Here is a 14130-nt window from a genome sequence, read left to right as displayed (position 1 = left end):
TTATTATTATTATTATTATTATTATTATTATTATTATTATTATTATTATTAGTGTGCTCACACTTATGCAACATATAGAAGATTCATCTGCTTGTTAGACATGCTTCAATTGCATGATTTTGCAGTTCAGAAGAAATTTAAGAAGAAAGGCAAACTGTACCTTCATCACTGGCTGGGCAAAATATTTGGCACTCCAGTCACAAAACCCTGTCTGCATTGTTACTGACATGAAGTTTTTGTGTCCCACAGTATCATCAGCATCATCAGCTGTCTGTTAGGAGAAAATTGAAGAAACATAAGTATGAATATACGCCTCAGTTAGAAAACTTGCACAGCTTGTTTTTCTAGCAGCTGGCATTTCATGGACCACAGTATGATGTCATCAAACACAAATACATTATTGGGACAAAAATATTCCAAAGAAGCCAATACAGCATCTGTGAAGTCAAGTGTGGTAATGGATACATTTCGTCAGCAAATATTACAGACCACAGTGCCTTATAAGGAAGCAGATGGATCTTAACCACTTTTAGTTGGAATTACATGAAAACCATATAAGAATGCTAATCAAGCACTAAATATCACTGTATTGTCAGCGTGATGTTACTTAGTTTTTTAAATTTGATAACAAGGAAATCATATTAGGTGTTTCCTACCACATTTCTTCTACATGCAGCTGGGATATACTTTTTTGATATCTCAAAAATACCTCCCCCCCTTTTTTTTTACAGATTTACTTTCAAGAAACATATGAATGGAGGAAATTGCAAAGTGATCAAGAAAATATGTTTGCCAAAGTTGATAGGCTACTGAAAATTCTGTTGAGATGTAGGAGAGATCTGTATTCCCTAGAGCTGCCAGTTATAAGAGCAGGAAGGACCTCTGTGTCTACAGTGGCTGAAAAGGCGAATATCAGCTGGTACAACTCACATTATTATGATAGCAGAAAATGCAAGTCAAAATTCTGCAGTGTCTTTCATGAATATCCTATAGGCAAAGAAACCCTCTTCTACAATGAATTTGGCTACATAATTTTTATATTCCAAGTAAGGTGCAGTCACCTTTCCTTGTGATACAGCTGCAGAAAACTTACCCAATTAAAAGATTCCTAATATACATGACCATATCAAGGCACACATTTTAAAATATTAAGCCATACTTAGCAGTGTAAAATAAAGATAGTCAATTCCTTGTCTTTCAGATTAGATTAAAACTCACAAATTCAATGGTGAAGGATTATCTCTGAAATCCAATTGCAATTGAGTCAAGGGGTTTACTTTAGTTGAGACTAACAACTGGATTTATGTATAACAAAAGTGTCATGTAAAACATCTGGAAAGTAAGATGTAAATCCATGTTAAATGCATAATGTATGAAGCAGCCCTTGATTAATATTAGCAGTACTTTTGGGAGGTACTAGTGAGAAAAAATTAAATATACCAATAGATATATTAAGAAGGAGGGGACCAGAGCAACTTCAAAAACAACAACAAATTTCCTTCAATGTCTTCACAATTTTAGAACATCACCTTTTCAAACGTAGCAAAAACTCTATGGAACTCCCTTCCAATGGAAGCCTGCATAGCTCAGTTTCTAAGTTTGTTCTGTCATAAAGTTAAGACACAGCTTCCAGGTTACCTGATTTAATTGCGTCTTTGCTGTTTTGCTCATTTTTTTCTTCTTCAAAGGCCATACAACTGTACAAGTGGCATTAGGAACAAAATAATGCAGTATGCAATTCTATTGTTCAGTGTTCCATCCTTGAGAGGGATCACCAGAGTCTGATAACAATCTTTGGGAAAGTCCCTCTCATGGCCTATTTCAGGAATGCCAGGAGGACTTCCTTTTAGATCTCAAAACAGACAGGCTCATGTGGGAGAAAACAGTTCTGTAGATAGCTTGCACTTCAATTGTATATGTGGTTTTTAAAGTCTTTTATTTTGTTTTTAATCACAAGGTCCCCCCCAAGTAAGATAGAAAATTAATAAGCAAGTAAACAAGTAAATAAATGTTATATGTTGCCAGTATTAGAGAAACAGTACATATGCTGTACCAAGAAATGGGGTGGGGAGAGCAAAACAAACGAGAGCATTTCAGGAACACAAGTTTAATGGGACAAGTTGCACGTTGACAGGGCTGCTGGGAAGACAATGATCTTACCTGATCTGGGCCTTTGTCAAACATTTTCCTAGTTCTAGGAAACTGGTGGGAGTGGGGTGTGTATTGCACTCCTACACTGCCCACATTTGCAGGTCTTACAGATGAGATGTCCCGGCTGACAGGCTGTTTTGTCACATCATTGGTCAAACTGGAGCTACTGGTGCTAGTGGCTGGTGGTGATCCTCTAGTAACAGGAAAGAAAATATGAGTAAAAATATGGCTACATTGCATATTCTCCTACTGGGAGAATTCAACTGAAGGACTGATTCTTACTGTTAGTCCCAATTAGAGTAGCCTATTTGAATCAATGGGATTTACTGATTCACCATGTAACAGCTGATTCAATAGGCCTACTCTAGTGTGGACCAATCATTAGCATTTGGGCTTTAGGCTGCTGTAGGCACTATATTAATTGCCTTAAGGAAATTTAGCTTGACATTTGCTATTAATAGTCCTGTTGTATTTTTGAATGAGAGTTTGCTCCTGTTCTAGCGATACTACATGTGTACAGAAATACAGAAAATTCTATCTGTATTGTATTGTGTAAATACTGAACTTGTCTGCATCTTAGATCCCAGTGCAAGAGTTGCTGTTGTGGCTTTTACTTTGATATGTTTCATTCTCTGCAACCAGTAGCATCATGGGGTGCGGGTGTGTGTATGCACAAGCTGCACCGGGTGACACCCCAGCTGCACCCCCACCATCCCCCACGCTCCTTTTCTGTGTGCACGTGCTCTGCTTCTGCGCCCGCCGCTCCATGCCCCATGTATGTGCTGCTTTGTCCCTTGCGCACACTTCCCCCAACCCACTCTCTGTCTACAGGGAACAGACCAGCATATGTGTGTGTGTGTGGGGGATTCATTTCCCTTTATGATGGTTCTGACACTGAAATATTGCAACACTGGCTATACCTCTTTTCGTCTAACATTTAAGTAACTGATGTAAAAACATCCTATGTGGAGCATGTCAAGGACAATTCAACAGGACATATTGAGGTGTTGAACACTTCATTAAAAAGACTATACTAGACCACTTTTATATAGAAACAAATTTATCCTAATGACTTCTCATACCACACACCTCAGTTTATTACTCCATGCAAAGCTAGATGCATGAGGATGGTACCCCCCAAAAATGCATATCGGTTGGCCTTCGGCACAAAGCCAAATGAATATAACAGGAGACATAAAGTTGAGGCAACTTACCCCACTTGGTGTATGTGCATGCCTTTATTTGTTGGACTGGCTGGGGCAGACTGTGTGAGGGAAGAAGTGTCAAGGATGCGCTGGGGACGAGCATTTACAGTTGCCTAAGGGGGGGGGGGGAGAAAGAATTTAAGAACTAAGAGAGAACAGAAACTGTCAAAGAAGCATTATGGAACTCGACTTCAAGGCTGTTGTGGCACTGCTATACAACTTATACACCTGCCATAGAGGGGTCCACTTGAGGCCTGTTAATACAGTATGCAATTTCCCTCCCTATAATGCATTAATATCTACACTGGTACTATCCACTGTGTGGTGAGAGAATCTGACAGAGAAGCAATAAAATTGAAACATTATGACTGGAATGAAAAATTAATTAAATTATCAATGTGACAATAAAGGGGGTGTGTGTCAAAATATGTAGACTGTCTGAGTTCAAGGTCCTTTACATGTATTGTGTCAGCATATTTCTAGGAGCAAGGACATTTATTTCACAAACAAAGGGACATGTGTGAATAACACCTGAATAAGTGGTCCACCCTGTGCAAAAACCCCTAGTCTCCAGGGCTGAAAAATTACTTCCTGTTTCCATAACTGGAGTCCCTTAATGATAAATTTTCTTGAGATATTGGGTTGGTGTAATAGCTTTTAATGCTATTAAAATGCAGGGAAATCAGTGCAGTTCTTGTGATTCCCAGAAGGCACATAGATAAATCTTATTCATAACTCTTTAATATTTTGGACAAGGGGAGGAGAGATAGGGGCAGAAGTCAGGAAAAACTGAAGTACCAGGTTTCTAATGTAGCAGAACCTTCTGTTATACTGCAGGGATTTTGCAAATCCCAAACAAGCTGAGCTGATGGCCATTAAGATCCCACAATCAAACAAAAACAAAAAGAGGTGTAAAGAGCTATCAACAAAGCTTTTGGGAATATGGAGAAATAAATAGCATAAACAGCACACAGTGTTCCAATAGTATCTGCATTTGCACTTTGCACCCAAAATGGCTAGGTACATGCTGAAGACTGAAGCTGTTGTGCTTGAGAGCACATATTATCTGTCCTTCAGCACTCACCTTGTTGAACTGCCCTTTTGAGGTGGCTTTCTTCTCTCCTCCCTAAGCCACAAGGTTATGAAAAGAAAGATTTGCACCGTGCTATTTTTTTTTTAAAAAAAGAAAATAGTCAAAGCCTTTGTGAATCTCATGGCTGTGAATGTGAATTTGCAATGATACTATTCCTGCCTCAGCTATGAAAATGTGAGAAGCTGCTGCAAGCGTGACAGGTTACATCTGAGGTCAAGCTGTAAAAAGCTGGCCATGGATTTCCTAGACAACAAATTCTATTTATTTATTGACAGAATACAGTTGAATACAGTTTGTTCTAAAGGATTACTATTCATCTATTCCATTAAGGACACACACTCAAAGATAAAAACCAGAATATTTTTTTCTAGAACTGGAAAAAAAAACATTATCTGGCTGATCATGATCATTAAATGTTGTTTTGAACTAACACATCATACCAGAACTGGCAAACCCCTCCGTTTCCCTTTTCCCAACATACTTAGAAATCATAAGTCAGACACAGAGTGGAAAGTTTCTCCTATGTTATGAACCTTCCCCCCCCAAACCCTTTTAAAATTTATATTTATTCTGAAAAGGGAATGTTTATTACATATACTTTAATGATAAACTGACATTGAAATTTATGTTATATTATTACGTTAAAAAATTTGCTAGAAAAAAGTTGAAATTTCTCATTCATGGTTTTTCTTCTGCTCCCCATTTCTCCTTATTTTGAGTTTGGGGGAGAAGGAAACAGCTGCACTAATTTTTAAAAAATTATCACCCATCCAGTGCATTAAGAGAAAGCAAGTTTAAAAATAACACATATACACAGAAAGGACACAGGAAGCAAAATGTTTCCTGGTGGCATGATATCAGTAAAAGAGGTTGGAGAAAGAGGGTACAAGAGAATAATAAAAAAAAGCTGGACTAAATCTCAGTCCCAGACTCCAACCTCCAAATTATTAATTTAACGCTAACAACAACAACAACAACAACAACAATAGTTAACCAACACTCCAGCAAGCTCAAAAGAGATTTCTATAACCTTTGAAAGACAATCAACATTTCCAGTTGCAATAACCCACTGTCCCAGATCCCTCTAACAATATGATTTATATGGAGCTCTAAAAGGGTGTGTATATAGATATGTAGATGGCAGCTAACCATTCCTTTGGTATTAAAGTCTCAGCTACAGTACTGTCCCCAAAGAGGAGAAAATAAATACTAAAAATGCAAGGGAGAATGGACAGGAAAAGCTAGGAATGCCTCTACAGCTGACAAATAGGTAAAGCAACTAACAGACAAGGAGGAGGAGTAAAAATCAAAAGCAGGGATCAGCAAGTAAAATGTCACTCAGAAAGAGACTAAGGACAACAAAAGACTGGCTGACAAACAGCTGGTCAGTAATCAGAATTAAACAGCTGATCATCAGCAAGAACATTCACAGGAGGGGGAGCAAAAAATAGCCACAGGTTTCCTCTTCCTGTTCTTCCCTCCCTCTCTTTTTTGTTGCTGCCTGCTCCACTGACTGCTACTGCCACCAGCTACCATGAAGTGAAGCACTCTGCTGAGGATGGTAGGGAAGATGACAAAATGGGTCAGGAGGAACACTGTAGCAATTTCCCTTTGCCTTAATTGCCTTAATATACAGTAGTTCTGCGGAAAACATCATACAATTACATTTAAAGGAAGTATACTTTACGTTACGGTTTAACTTTTTTAAAAAATGTAATTAACTTAACACCAACACTGGTCTCTGGTTGGACCTAAGTTGGAAGGATAGATTCAGATGCTCTTTTATTTTCTTTGGAGAGTGTGCTCTATGAGTGAAGCTGGAGGGCTGTAAAAATGTAGAAGTGGCCCTAAAGGCCTCCATATTGCTGTCATGGAAACATTCACTATTCCTGCTTGCTTGCCATTCATGTATCACTGATGGTACTGAAAAAAGGGGCCCCTTGGGGTGGAATTGAAAAGTTTTCAATTAATTTCTCCAGTGGATTCCATACTGTTGAGGGAAATATTCCAGCATATTTTTTTTCATGTAGCCAACCCTCTTTCTAATTCTACAATTGTACAGTATATACCTTTGGATTTAGTAGTTCCTTTACTTTGGCTTTCCCCTTTACACTACTTTTAGATTACCCTGCCCAAAGCGTTACATTACAGGTTCAACCTCGTATATATAACTAATACTGAAACAAGATCCAATACTTCAGTCCAAAGATACTGTTATCAGGCATCTACCTCAATGAATCCACTACACTTAATTTATATTAATAGCCCAAAACATTGCTATAATATGTATAGATGGCTCCTATTTGTCCCAAAATTTACATTTTATGAAAGCATTTGCCATTACAGACACAAACAACCTGATTTTATACATACCTCCCCCCAAAAAACCCCCTTTTGTTCCATTAAATATTCTAAAGTTAGGACTTCCTTTTTCTTAAAAGATCACAGCAGTTGCTAAATTCTCTAGATGGAATGTATTACCAGGATTTGTATATGAGACTGTTGTGATGGGAGAGCTTGGCTACCTGCATTAAAACAGTGAAATGTTGTAACAGTAAAGGCAAAAAATTTTGTAAACCAATTCCATAGCAAGTAAGATTTTTTATCCTTTTACATTTCTACAATTCATTGATTTACAAAAATACATTATTTTTCTGCTAAAAAGAATACATGGAAAGATGATCTAGAAGGGTGATAAAAGAAAACCCATCACAGACCATGCATTCCACAAAAAGAAAACCCCATTCCCAAATCTTATAGACAATTTGGATTTTTTTTTTGTCTCATTGGGTAATCCACTGCCACACAATAAATAGTTTATGTCCAATACAGCAGCAGAGATTTCCATGTAGTATAAGCCCTACAAAATGGTTGAAGTCGAATTTCCAGCAGCTGCAGTACAGGCCAACTTTGTCCCAGTCGTGAACAACCTATTTGAGGAATACGCTCTAAATTGCTCTGGCTGAAGAATAAATGGATGGTTTATCCCCACAATACTCATACCACATCCATTCTTTCTAGGACAGAAGACAGTGAATAATGAAGCCTGCTGGAGTGGTGCTTATTCATGCATGGAATGACTTGTCATAGAGATATACCACATAGGTGTGCTCAGTGTCAGTTTCTAACACATTCATAGAAAATAAATGAAGCAATCTGAGAAACTTCTTCATAAATTGTAAATATTATGCACTAACACCATGTTCATTTCTTTCAATTATACTACAAAAAGCAAAATGGTTTTTTTTTAAGTTAAAAGCAAACTTATTAACTTCCATTAGTGTCTTGGATCAAAAGATTTCACTACCTTAGTGGAAGGAAGACACTTCTGTTAATGTTGGGAGAAATTGATTTCCTCTCTTCTCAAAATTGGGTCTAGAGGGCTAGATTTCCTTTTAGAGGACTGGATGTAAGCAACCACATGAACAGAAATGTCATCTCTAATCCATTCCCATTTTTTAAAGTGTTAATCAACAATATTGTCTATCTTTCATACTTGGCACAATTCAGTGCCTTTCACATAAGTGGGTATGTTCAGTCCTGTGAACCGTTTGAACTAATGCAATAGTAGCCACAATAGCTCAGGGACTTATTAGTTTCTTTGTTACAACTTGGATATCAAAGGTTTGCAATTTTGCTAATCTGGAAGAAAAATCCCTTGACTCACCAATATGGAGCTATAAATAAGTAGGAAGAGGAAAAATCTATGGCCTGTTACAGACTGCCAAAATAAAGCTGCTTTGGGTCTCTTTGGAGGTATGCTCTTTAAATGATGCCTGGGTCCTAAGAGTCTGGAAGTCGCACCAAAGCCACACTCCATTCCTAAGCACTGGAGTGCAGCTTTGGTGCAGCTTCCGAATTCTTAGGATGCATGCATCATTTAAAGAGCATACCTCCAAAGAGACCCAAAGCAGCTTTATTTTGGCAGTCTGTAACAAGCCTAAATGTCTCATTTTACTTTGTATCTAGCTTTTTACAGTGAAATTTAGCAAACTGCATAAAAACATTATAATATGGAAGTTTCCTAATTTAAATAAACAGGGACAACAAAATAATTTCTTTAGTATGCAAGTGTGTCAGCTGGTGGAAGGTGATGCATTGGATTAAACTGCTCTGTGAAGATTTGGTACCTGTAGGAAGCCTTGCATCCTGATCTTGATGTTCAATGCATGACCATATTTTATGAGATGTACCTCCAGAAGGGCAGGCAGAAACACTAATATTTTGATGTAGCCACTGAGATTATGGTTTACTACTTCCAGATCTGTATTACACATTGTACAGTATTTTCAGGAACCTGGTGAATGATTCTGTCCATTAGAAATCATCTGGTGTTGTCCTAAAGTGTGTCTGGATGGACAGGTTACTCACCTGTAACGGTATTTCTTCGAGTGGTCATCTGCGAATTCATACAAATGGGTTTCACTGCGCCTGCGCAGTGCTGTTCGGATACTTCTAGAATCACTGGGCGACATATAGAAACTTTTTGGCGGTAACCCCGCCCCCCTCCTATAAAGCCCCGGTTCCCGCTCTTTTCCCCAGTTCCAAAATTTTTTCCCGCCAAGTAGGCGATGCAAGACAGAGCCAAAGTGAGCAGGACACCGAGGGGAGGATGGGCGGGATTTGTATGAATTCGCAGATGACCACTCAAAGAAATACCATTACAGGTGAGTAACCTGTCCTTCTTCTTCGTGGTCTCTGCGAATCATACAAATGGGTTTAGACTGACAAGCTTAGGTATATGGCGGAGGGAGTGTCCTGAAACCCAAGCTATGGTAAACCAAGGTAAACCTGCTCCAGAGAACAGGACTCGGAACAATGGATGCAAGCTGCAGGAAAAGAGATTCCACCTGAACATTAGGAGGAACTTCCTGACAGTTAGGGCTGTTCGACAATGGAATGCACTCCCTCGGACGGTGATAGAGTCTCCTTCCTTGGAGGTCTTTAAACAGAGGCTGGATGGCCACCTGTCAGGGATGCTTTGATTTGGATTTCCTGCATGGCAGGGGGTTGGACTGGATGGCCCTAGTGGTCTCTTCCAACTCTATGATTCTATGATTCTATTACAACAATAAACTGTGAACCATCCAAGAGTCAGTCCTGTTTTTTGCACAACAGATCAAATGCAGACATAACATGGAAGGCATAAGAAGGGCATGTAAGGTCATGCACGACCATACCCATTGGCATTGTGCAAGCATAAACCACAGTTGCAGTGAATAATAACTCTGCAGAACCTGAGGAGGAAATGTAAGGTCATGCAAGACCAATCTCCCTGGAGTGAACACAAGTGAGCAGATCATAAACCAATTCGAAGGTACCCATTGCATAAATGTGGAACACCCACAATAACAAACTGTTAATGCAACCCAGAAACCAAGACAGCCCTCCCAAAGGCTGCATCCCGAATGGCCCTGGTGTCCAGTCTATAATGTTTTATAAACGTCAATGGCTGGGACCAAACAGCAGCCTTGCAAACATCAGCTAACGGGATGCCAGCCAGAAAGGCAGAGGATGCTGCAACCGCCCTGGTCGCATGCGAGCGGACCCTGACCGGTATCGGTTTCCCCGACAGTTCATAACAAAGGTGGATGGTATTGGCCACCCATTTCGAGAGTCTCTGGGGTGACACCGGCAAGCCTTTCCTTGGTTCTGAATAACACTGAAAAAGTCTTTCGGAACGGCTCGAACCCATAGTCCTGTCCAAATAGAAAGCCAAGGCTCTCCTAACGTCCAGTATATGGAGGCTGCGTTTCTCCATAGTCGATGGGTTCGAAGCCAGGGTCGGCAACACAATGTCCTGACACATGTGAAAAAGGGAGACCACCTTAGGGAGGAAGGTGATATCAGTCCGGAGTACCACCTTGTCCTTGTGGAACCGGAGGAAAGGTTCATCCCTGCGCAGGGCGCAAAGTTCTCCTGCCCTGCGAGCTGATGTGATGGCCACCAGGAAGACTGTCTTCCAAGTTAAAAGTCTTAAGTCCGTTGTGGCCAAGGGCTCAAAGGGCTTGGATTGGAGGGCAGCCAACACAACCTCCAAGCTCCAAGCTGGGGCAGGGAGAGAAACCTGGGGGTAGAGGTTATTGCACCCTTTTAAAAAGTTTTTCACCAAAGGGTCCCTGAAAAAGGAAGGCAAACCATCATACTGAAAATGAGAACAAATTGCAGACAGGTAACATTTGATGGATGTGAGACACAGGCCCGCATCCACCAATGACATCAGAAAATCAAGCACCACTGGCACAGTGATGCCCTCCGGCGACAGATTCCTTTCAGCAAGGAAGGAAAGAAACCTCTTCCATTTGGAAGCATAGGATCTCTGGGTTGCAGGCCTATGCACAGCACGGATTACCTCCCGCACCGACGGAGGCAGTGCCGTCAGCGCCGGAGCCTCCAAGCCACCATTGGCAACGAGTCGATGTCGGGATGCCGGACTTTCCCCTCTTGGAGGGTGAGAAGGTCCGGCCTCGGCTCCAGTCGGAGAAACTCGCTGTTGGAAAGGCGCAGGAGCAGCGGAAACCACGGCTGTCTCGGCCACCACGGGGTGACAAGGATCGCGTCGACTCCCTCTCTCGACATCCTGGACACCACCCTGGTCAGCAACGGAAACGGGGGAAAAGCGTAGATCGTTTCCCGGGACCAATCGAAGGCGAATGCATCTCCGAGAGGACTCTCGTGTCGCACCCGAGAACAGAACTGGGGACAATGGCTGTTGGAGGCTGTTGCAAACAGGTCGACTTGGGGAGCTCCCCACCGACCAAACAGGTCGCCGACTGTTTCTGGATGAAGCCTCCATTCGTGGCAAGTTGATGTCCTGCTGAGTTGATCTGCTAAGGTGTTCTCGTCTCCTGGCAGGTGAATCGCCTGGAGAAGGATGTGTTTGTGGATGCACCAGTCCCAGATCCTCAACGGGATGTTCAGGAGAGTTCTGGATTTGGTGCCTCCCTGTTTGTTGACATAGTACATCACCGTTGTGTTGTCGGTCCTGAGCAAAATCACCTTGCCTGTGACGGTGGATTCGAATGCTTTCAGAGCCTTCTCGACCGCCAGCATTTCCAGTGCGTTGATGTGGAGCGCACGTTCCTGTTGGGACCACTTCTCTCTCACGCATAAGTCCAGAAGGTGTGCACCCCAGCCTTCCATTGACGCATCCGTCGTCAGGGTCATTTGTGGTTGAGGCTGGACGAAGGGCATACCTATGCACACGTTTTGGGAGTCTAGCCACCATTGGAGGGAGGCGGTCACGGACCTCGGTACGGTGAGCCACCTGTTCGGTGAGTCTGTCAATGGGTTGAAAACGGAGAGGAACCATGACTGAAGAGGCCTGAGACGCAGTCGTGCCCATGGGGTGACGAATGTAGTGGAGGCCATGTGCCCCAAGGCGACCTGGATGTCCCTGGCCTTGAGTCTCCTGCGCGAGTAGACGGCGCGCACTGCAGTTGACAGGGCCTGGAAGCGGTCTTGAGGAGGATAGGCCATAGACTCTTCGGAGTCGAGAACGGAGCCGATGAAGCGGACCTGCTTGGAGGGGGTCAAGTGGAACTTCTCCAGGTTCACTACAAGGCCCAATTCTGACAAGAGGTGTAGGGTAAAGTGGATTGCGTTCTGAAGCTCCCGTCTTGACGGAGCTGTCAGTAGCCAGTCGTCCAGGTAAGGAAAAACGTTGAATCCCCTCTGATGGAGGTAGGCTATTACTGGGGCCATGCACTTCGTGAACACTCGAGGAGCTGTGGCCAAGCCGAATGGGAGCACATTGTAGTGGTAGGCGACGGAGCCGATGGCGAAGGCGAGGAACCTGCGGTGGGACTCCCTTATCCCGACATGGAAATAAGCGTCCTTTAGGTCCACCGTCGCGAACCAGAGGTCCTGCTGGAGCAAAGGCAAAATGGAAGCCAGCGTTACCATGCAAAAACGTCTATACATTAAGAACGAGTTCAGTTCTCTTAGATCCAGTATGGGTCTGGTTCCTCCATCTGGTTTTGGAACCGTAAAATATCTGGAGAAAAAGGCTTTGGGCCATAAATCTGGAGACAAAGGTGAGATGGCCCCTTTTTGAAGGAGGGAGCGCACTTTGTCGAGAAGGGTGCCCGAGGGGGCAGTAGAAATAAAAGCTCCGGTGGGCGGGAGCTCTTCGAACTCGAGGGTATAGCCCCTTCGGACGATGTTTAAGACCCAGGAGTCGGAGGAAATAGAGGCCCATGTGGTGGTAAATGGCCTTAAAATGTTGAGGAAAAACAATTTAGAAGAGGCGAAGTGCGCTGTGGATCTTCATGCCCTTTTCTTCCCCTGGTCGGGCTCCTGTCGGCGGTTCTTACGGTACCGAGACTGATTGCGACGGCCCGAGGAAGAGGACTGCTGGGGGGGGTAGCCCTGTCGCTGTGACCCCTGTTGATGGAACTGGCGTTCCTGGTAAGGAGACCTCTGGAACTGACCTTGGTGATGCTGCCAAGGGCGAAGACACTTGCGGAAGGAAGAGGGGCCCGGTGTGGACATGCCATGCTTCCGAGCGGCCGCCTTCATTCGGAACTTTTTGTTGAGCCTTTCGTCCGTGTCGGCATGGAACAAGCCGGAACCGTCAATGGGCATGTCCTCGATCGTAGACCTCACGCTCTGATTGAGGTCGGAGCCACGGAGCCAGGCATGTCTCCTCAATGCGATAGAAGCCGACATGGCTCTTCCAACGCATTCAGTGACGTTTCAGGCCGCAGTGATCAGCCAGCTTCCGATAGAATGGGTCTCATCCCTGATCTCGGTCAAGGTCCGTTGTACCTCGTCCGGAACGTCCGGAACTATCGGGGAGATGCCTTCCATCAAGGTCTGGACGTACGCTCCCATGCAAGCCGTGTAACTAGTGGCCTTCGCTGCCAAAGCTGCTGCCGCATACGCCTTCTTGGCCAGGGCGTCTATCTTTCTGGCTTCTTTATCCACCGGGGAGGTCGTCTGCCTCTGGGTGGAAGTCTGCTGAGCACCCTCCACTATATCCGAGTTCTGGCGGGGATGAGATATGAGCCACGGTGCATTGGGAGCCGCAACCTTGTACAGCGACTCGATCTTGCGTGGAGGCCCGAGGGGTGAAGAAGGAGAGTCCCAGGAACGCTTGAGGATCGTTTCCAATGATGGAAGAAACGGCACGCACGGGGGTGTTGGAACCCGGCCATGGACCCGACGCTCGACTGGGTCTGCTGCATCCGCATCCAGGTAGACCAGCTCAATGTCCAGAGCCCTGGACATCTTGATAACGTGTTCCGCGAAGGAACGCACGTCATCTGATGGGGAGGTCGCCTCCGGATAGTGCAGATCCTGCGGTGATTGGCGCGGGGGGTCCTCAACATCTGAAGGCTCCTGTGACCCGACCGAGGCATCCGCCTCGGAATCGGAGGACTCGACCGGCACTAAGATGTTCTGCCTAGGCCTGTCAGTTGGTCGCGGCGCTGGCTGGAGCAAGGCATCTCTGGATGCGGGCACAGGATCCAAATGACCTTCCTCCCGTCTCGAGACCCTTCGGGGACGATCACGGGGGCGATCGCGTGAGGACACTCTAGACATCGCAACGTCCTTCGGCACCTTTACATAGAATTGATCTGCCTCGGAGTCGTAAAACAGCCCATCATCGGCAGGAACCCGCACTGGAGACAGGGGAGTTGGCGATGGAGACCTCGGGGGCCGCTCAACCCGCGCCGG

At 44.0% G+C, this 14130-nt stretch overlaps 1 protein-coding gene across 4 annotated transcripts in view; it reads right to left on the bottom strand.

The window, feature by feature from the left end:
• The window catches only part of RPTOR (regulatory associated protein of MTOR complex 1), a 562842-nt gene that overhangs the window by 101620 nt on the left and 447092 nt on the right, over nt 1-14130 (bottom strand). For all 4 annotated transcript variants that reach the window (XM_042455637.1, XM_042455638.1, XM_042455639.1 and 1 more), the window contains 3 exons: nt 3366-3469; nt 2161-2344; nt 161-271 (listed from right to left, as the gene is read on the bottom strand). In XM_042455637.1, the coding sequence (XP_042311571.1) occupies nt 161-271; nt 2161-2344; nt 3366-3469 (399 nt within the window). The remainder of the gene's footprint in view (nt 1-160; nt 272-2160; nt 2345-3365; nt 3470-14130) is intronic.

This window comes from Sceloporus undulatus, chromosome 2 (genome assembly GCF_019175285.1).
Source record: "Sceloporus undulatus isolate JIND9_A2432 ecotype Alabama chromosome 2, SceUnd_v1.1, whole genome shotgun sequence".
NCBI classification, from domain to species: domain Eukaryota; kingdom Metazoa; phylum Chordata; class Lepidosauria; order Squamata; family Phrynosomatidae; genus Sceloporus; species Sceloporus undulatus.
Note: the sequence above shows the minus strand (reverse complement) of the source record. Positions and strands in the feature narration are given on the sequence as shown.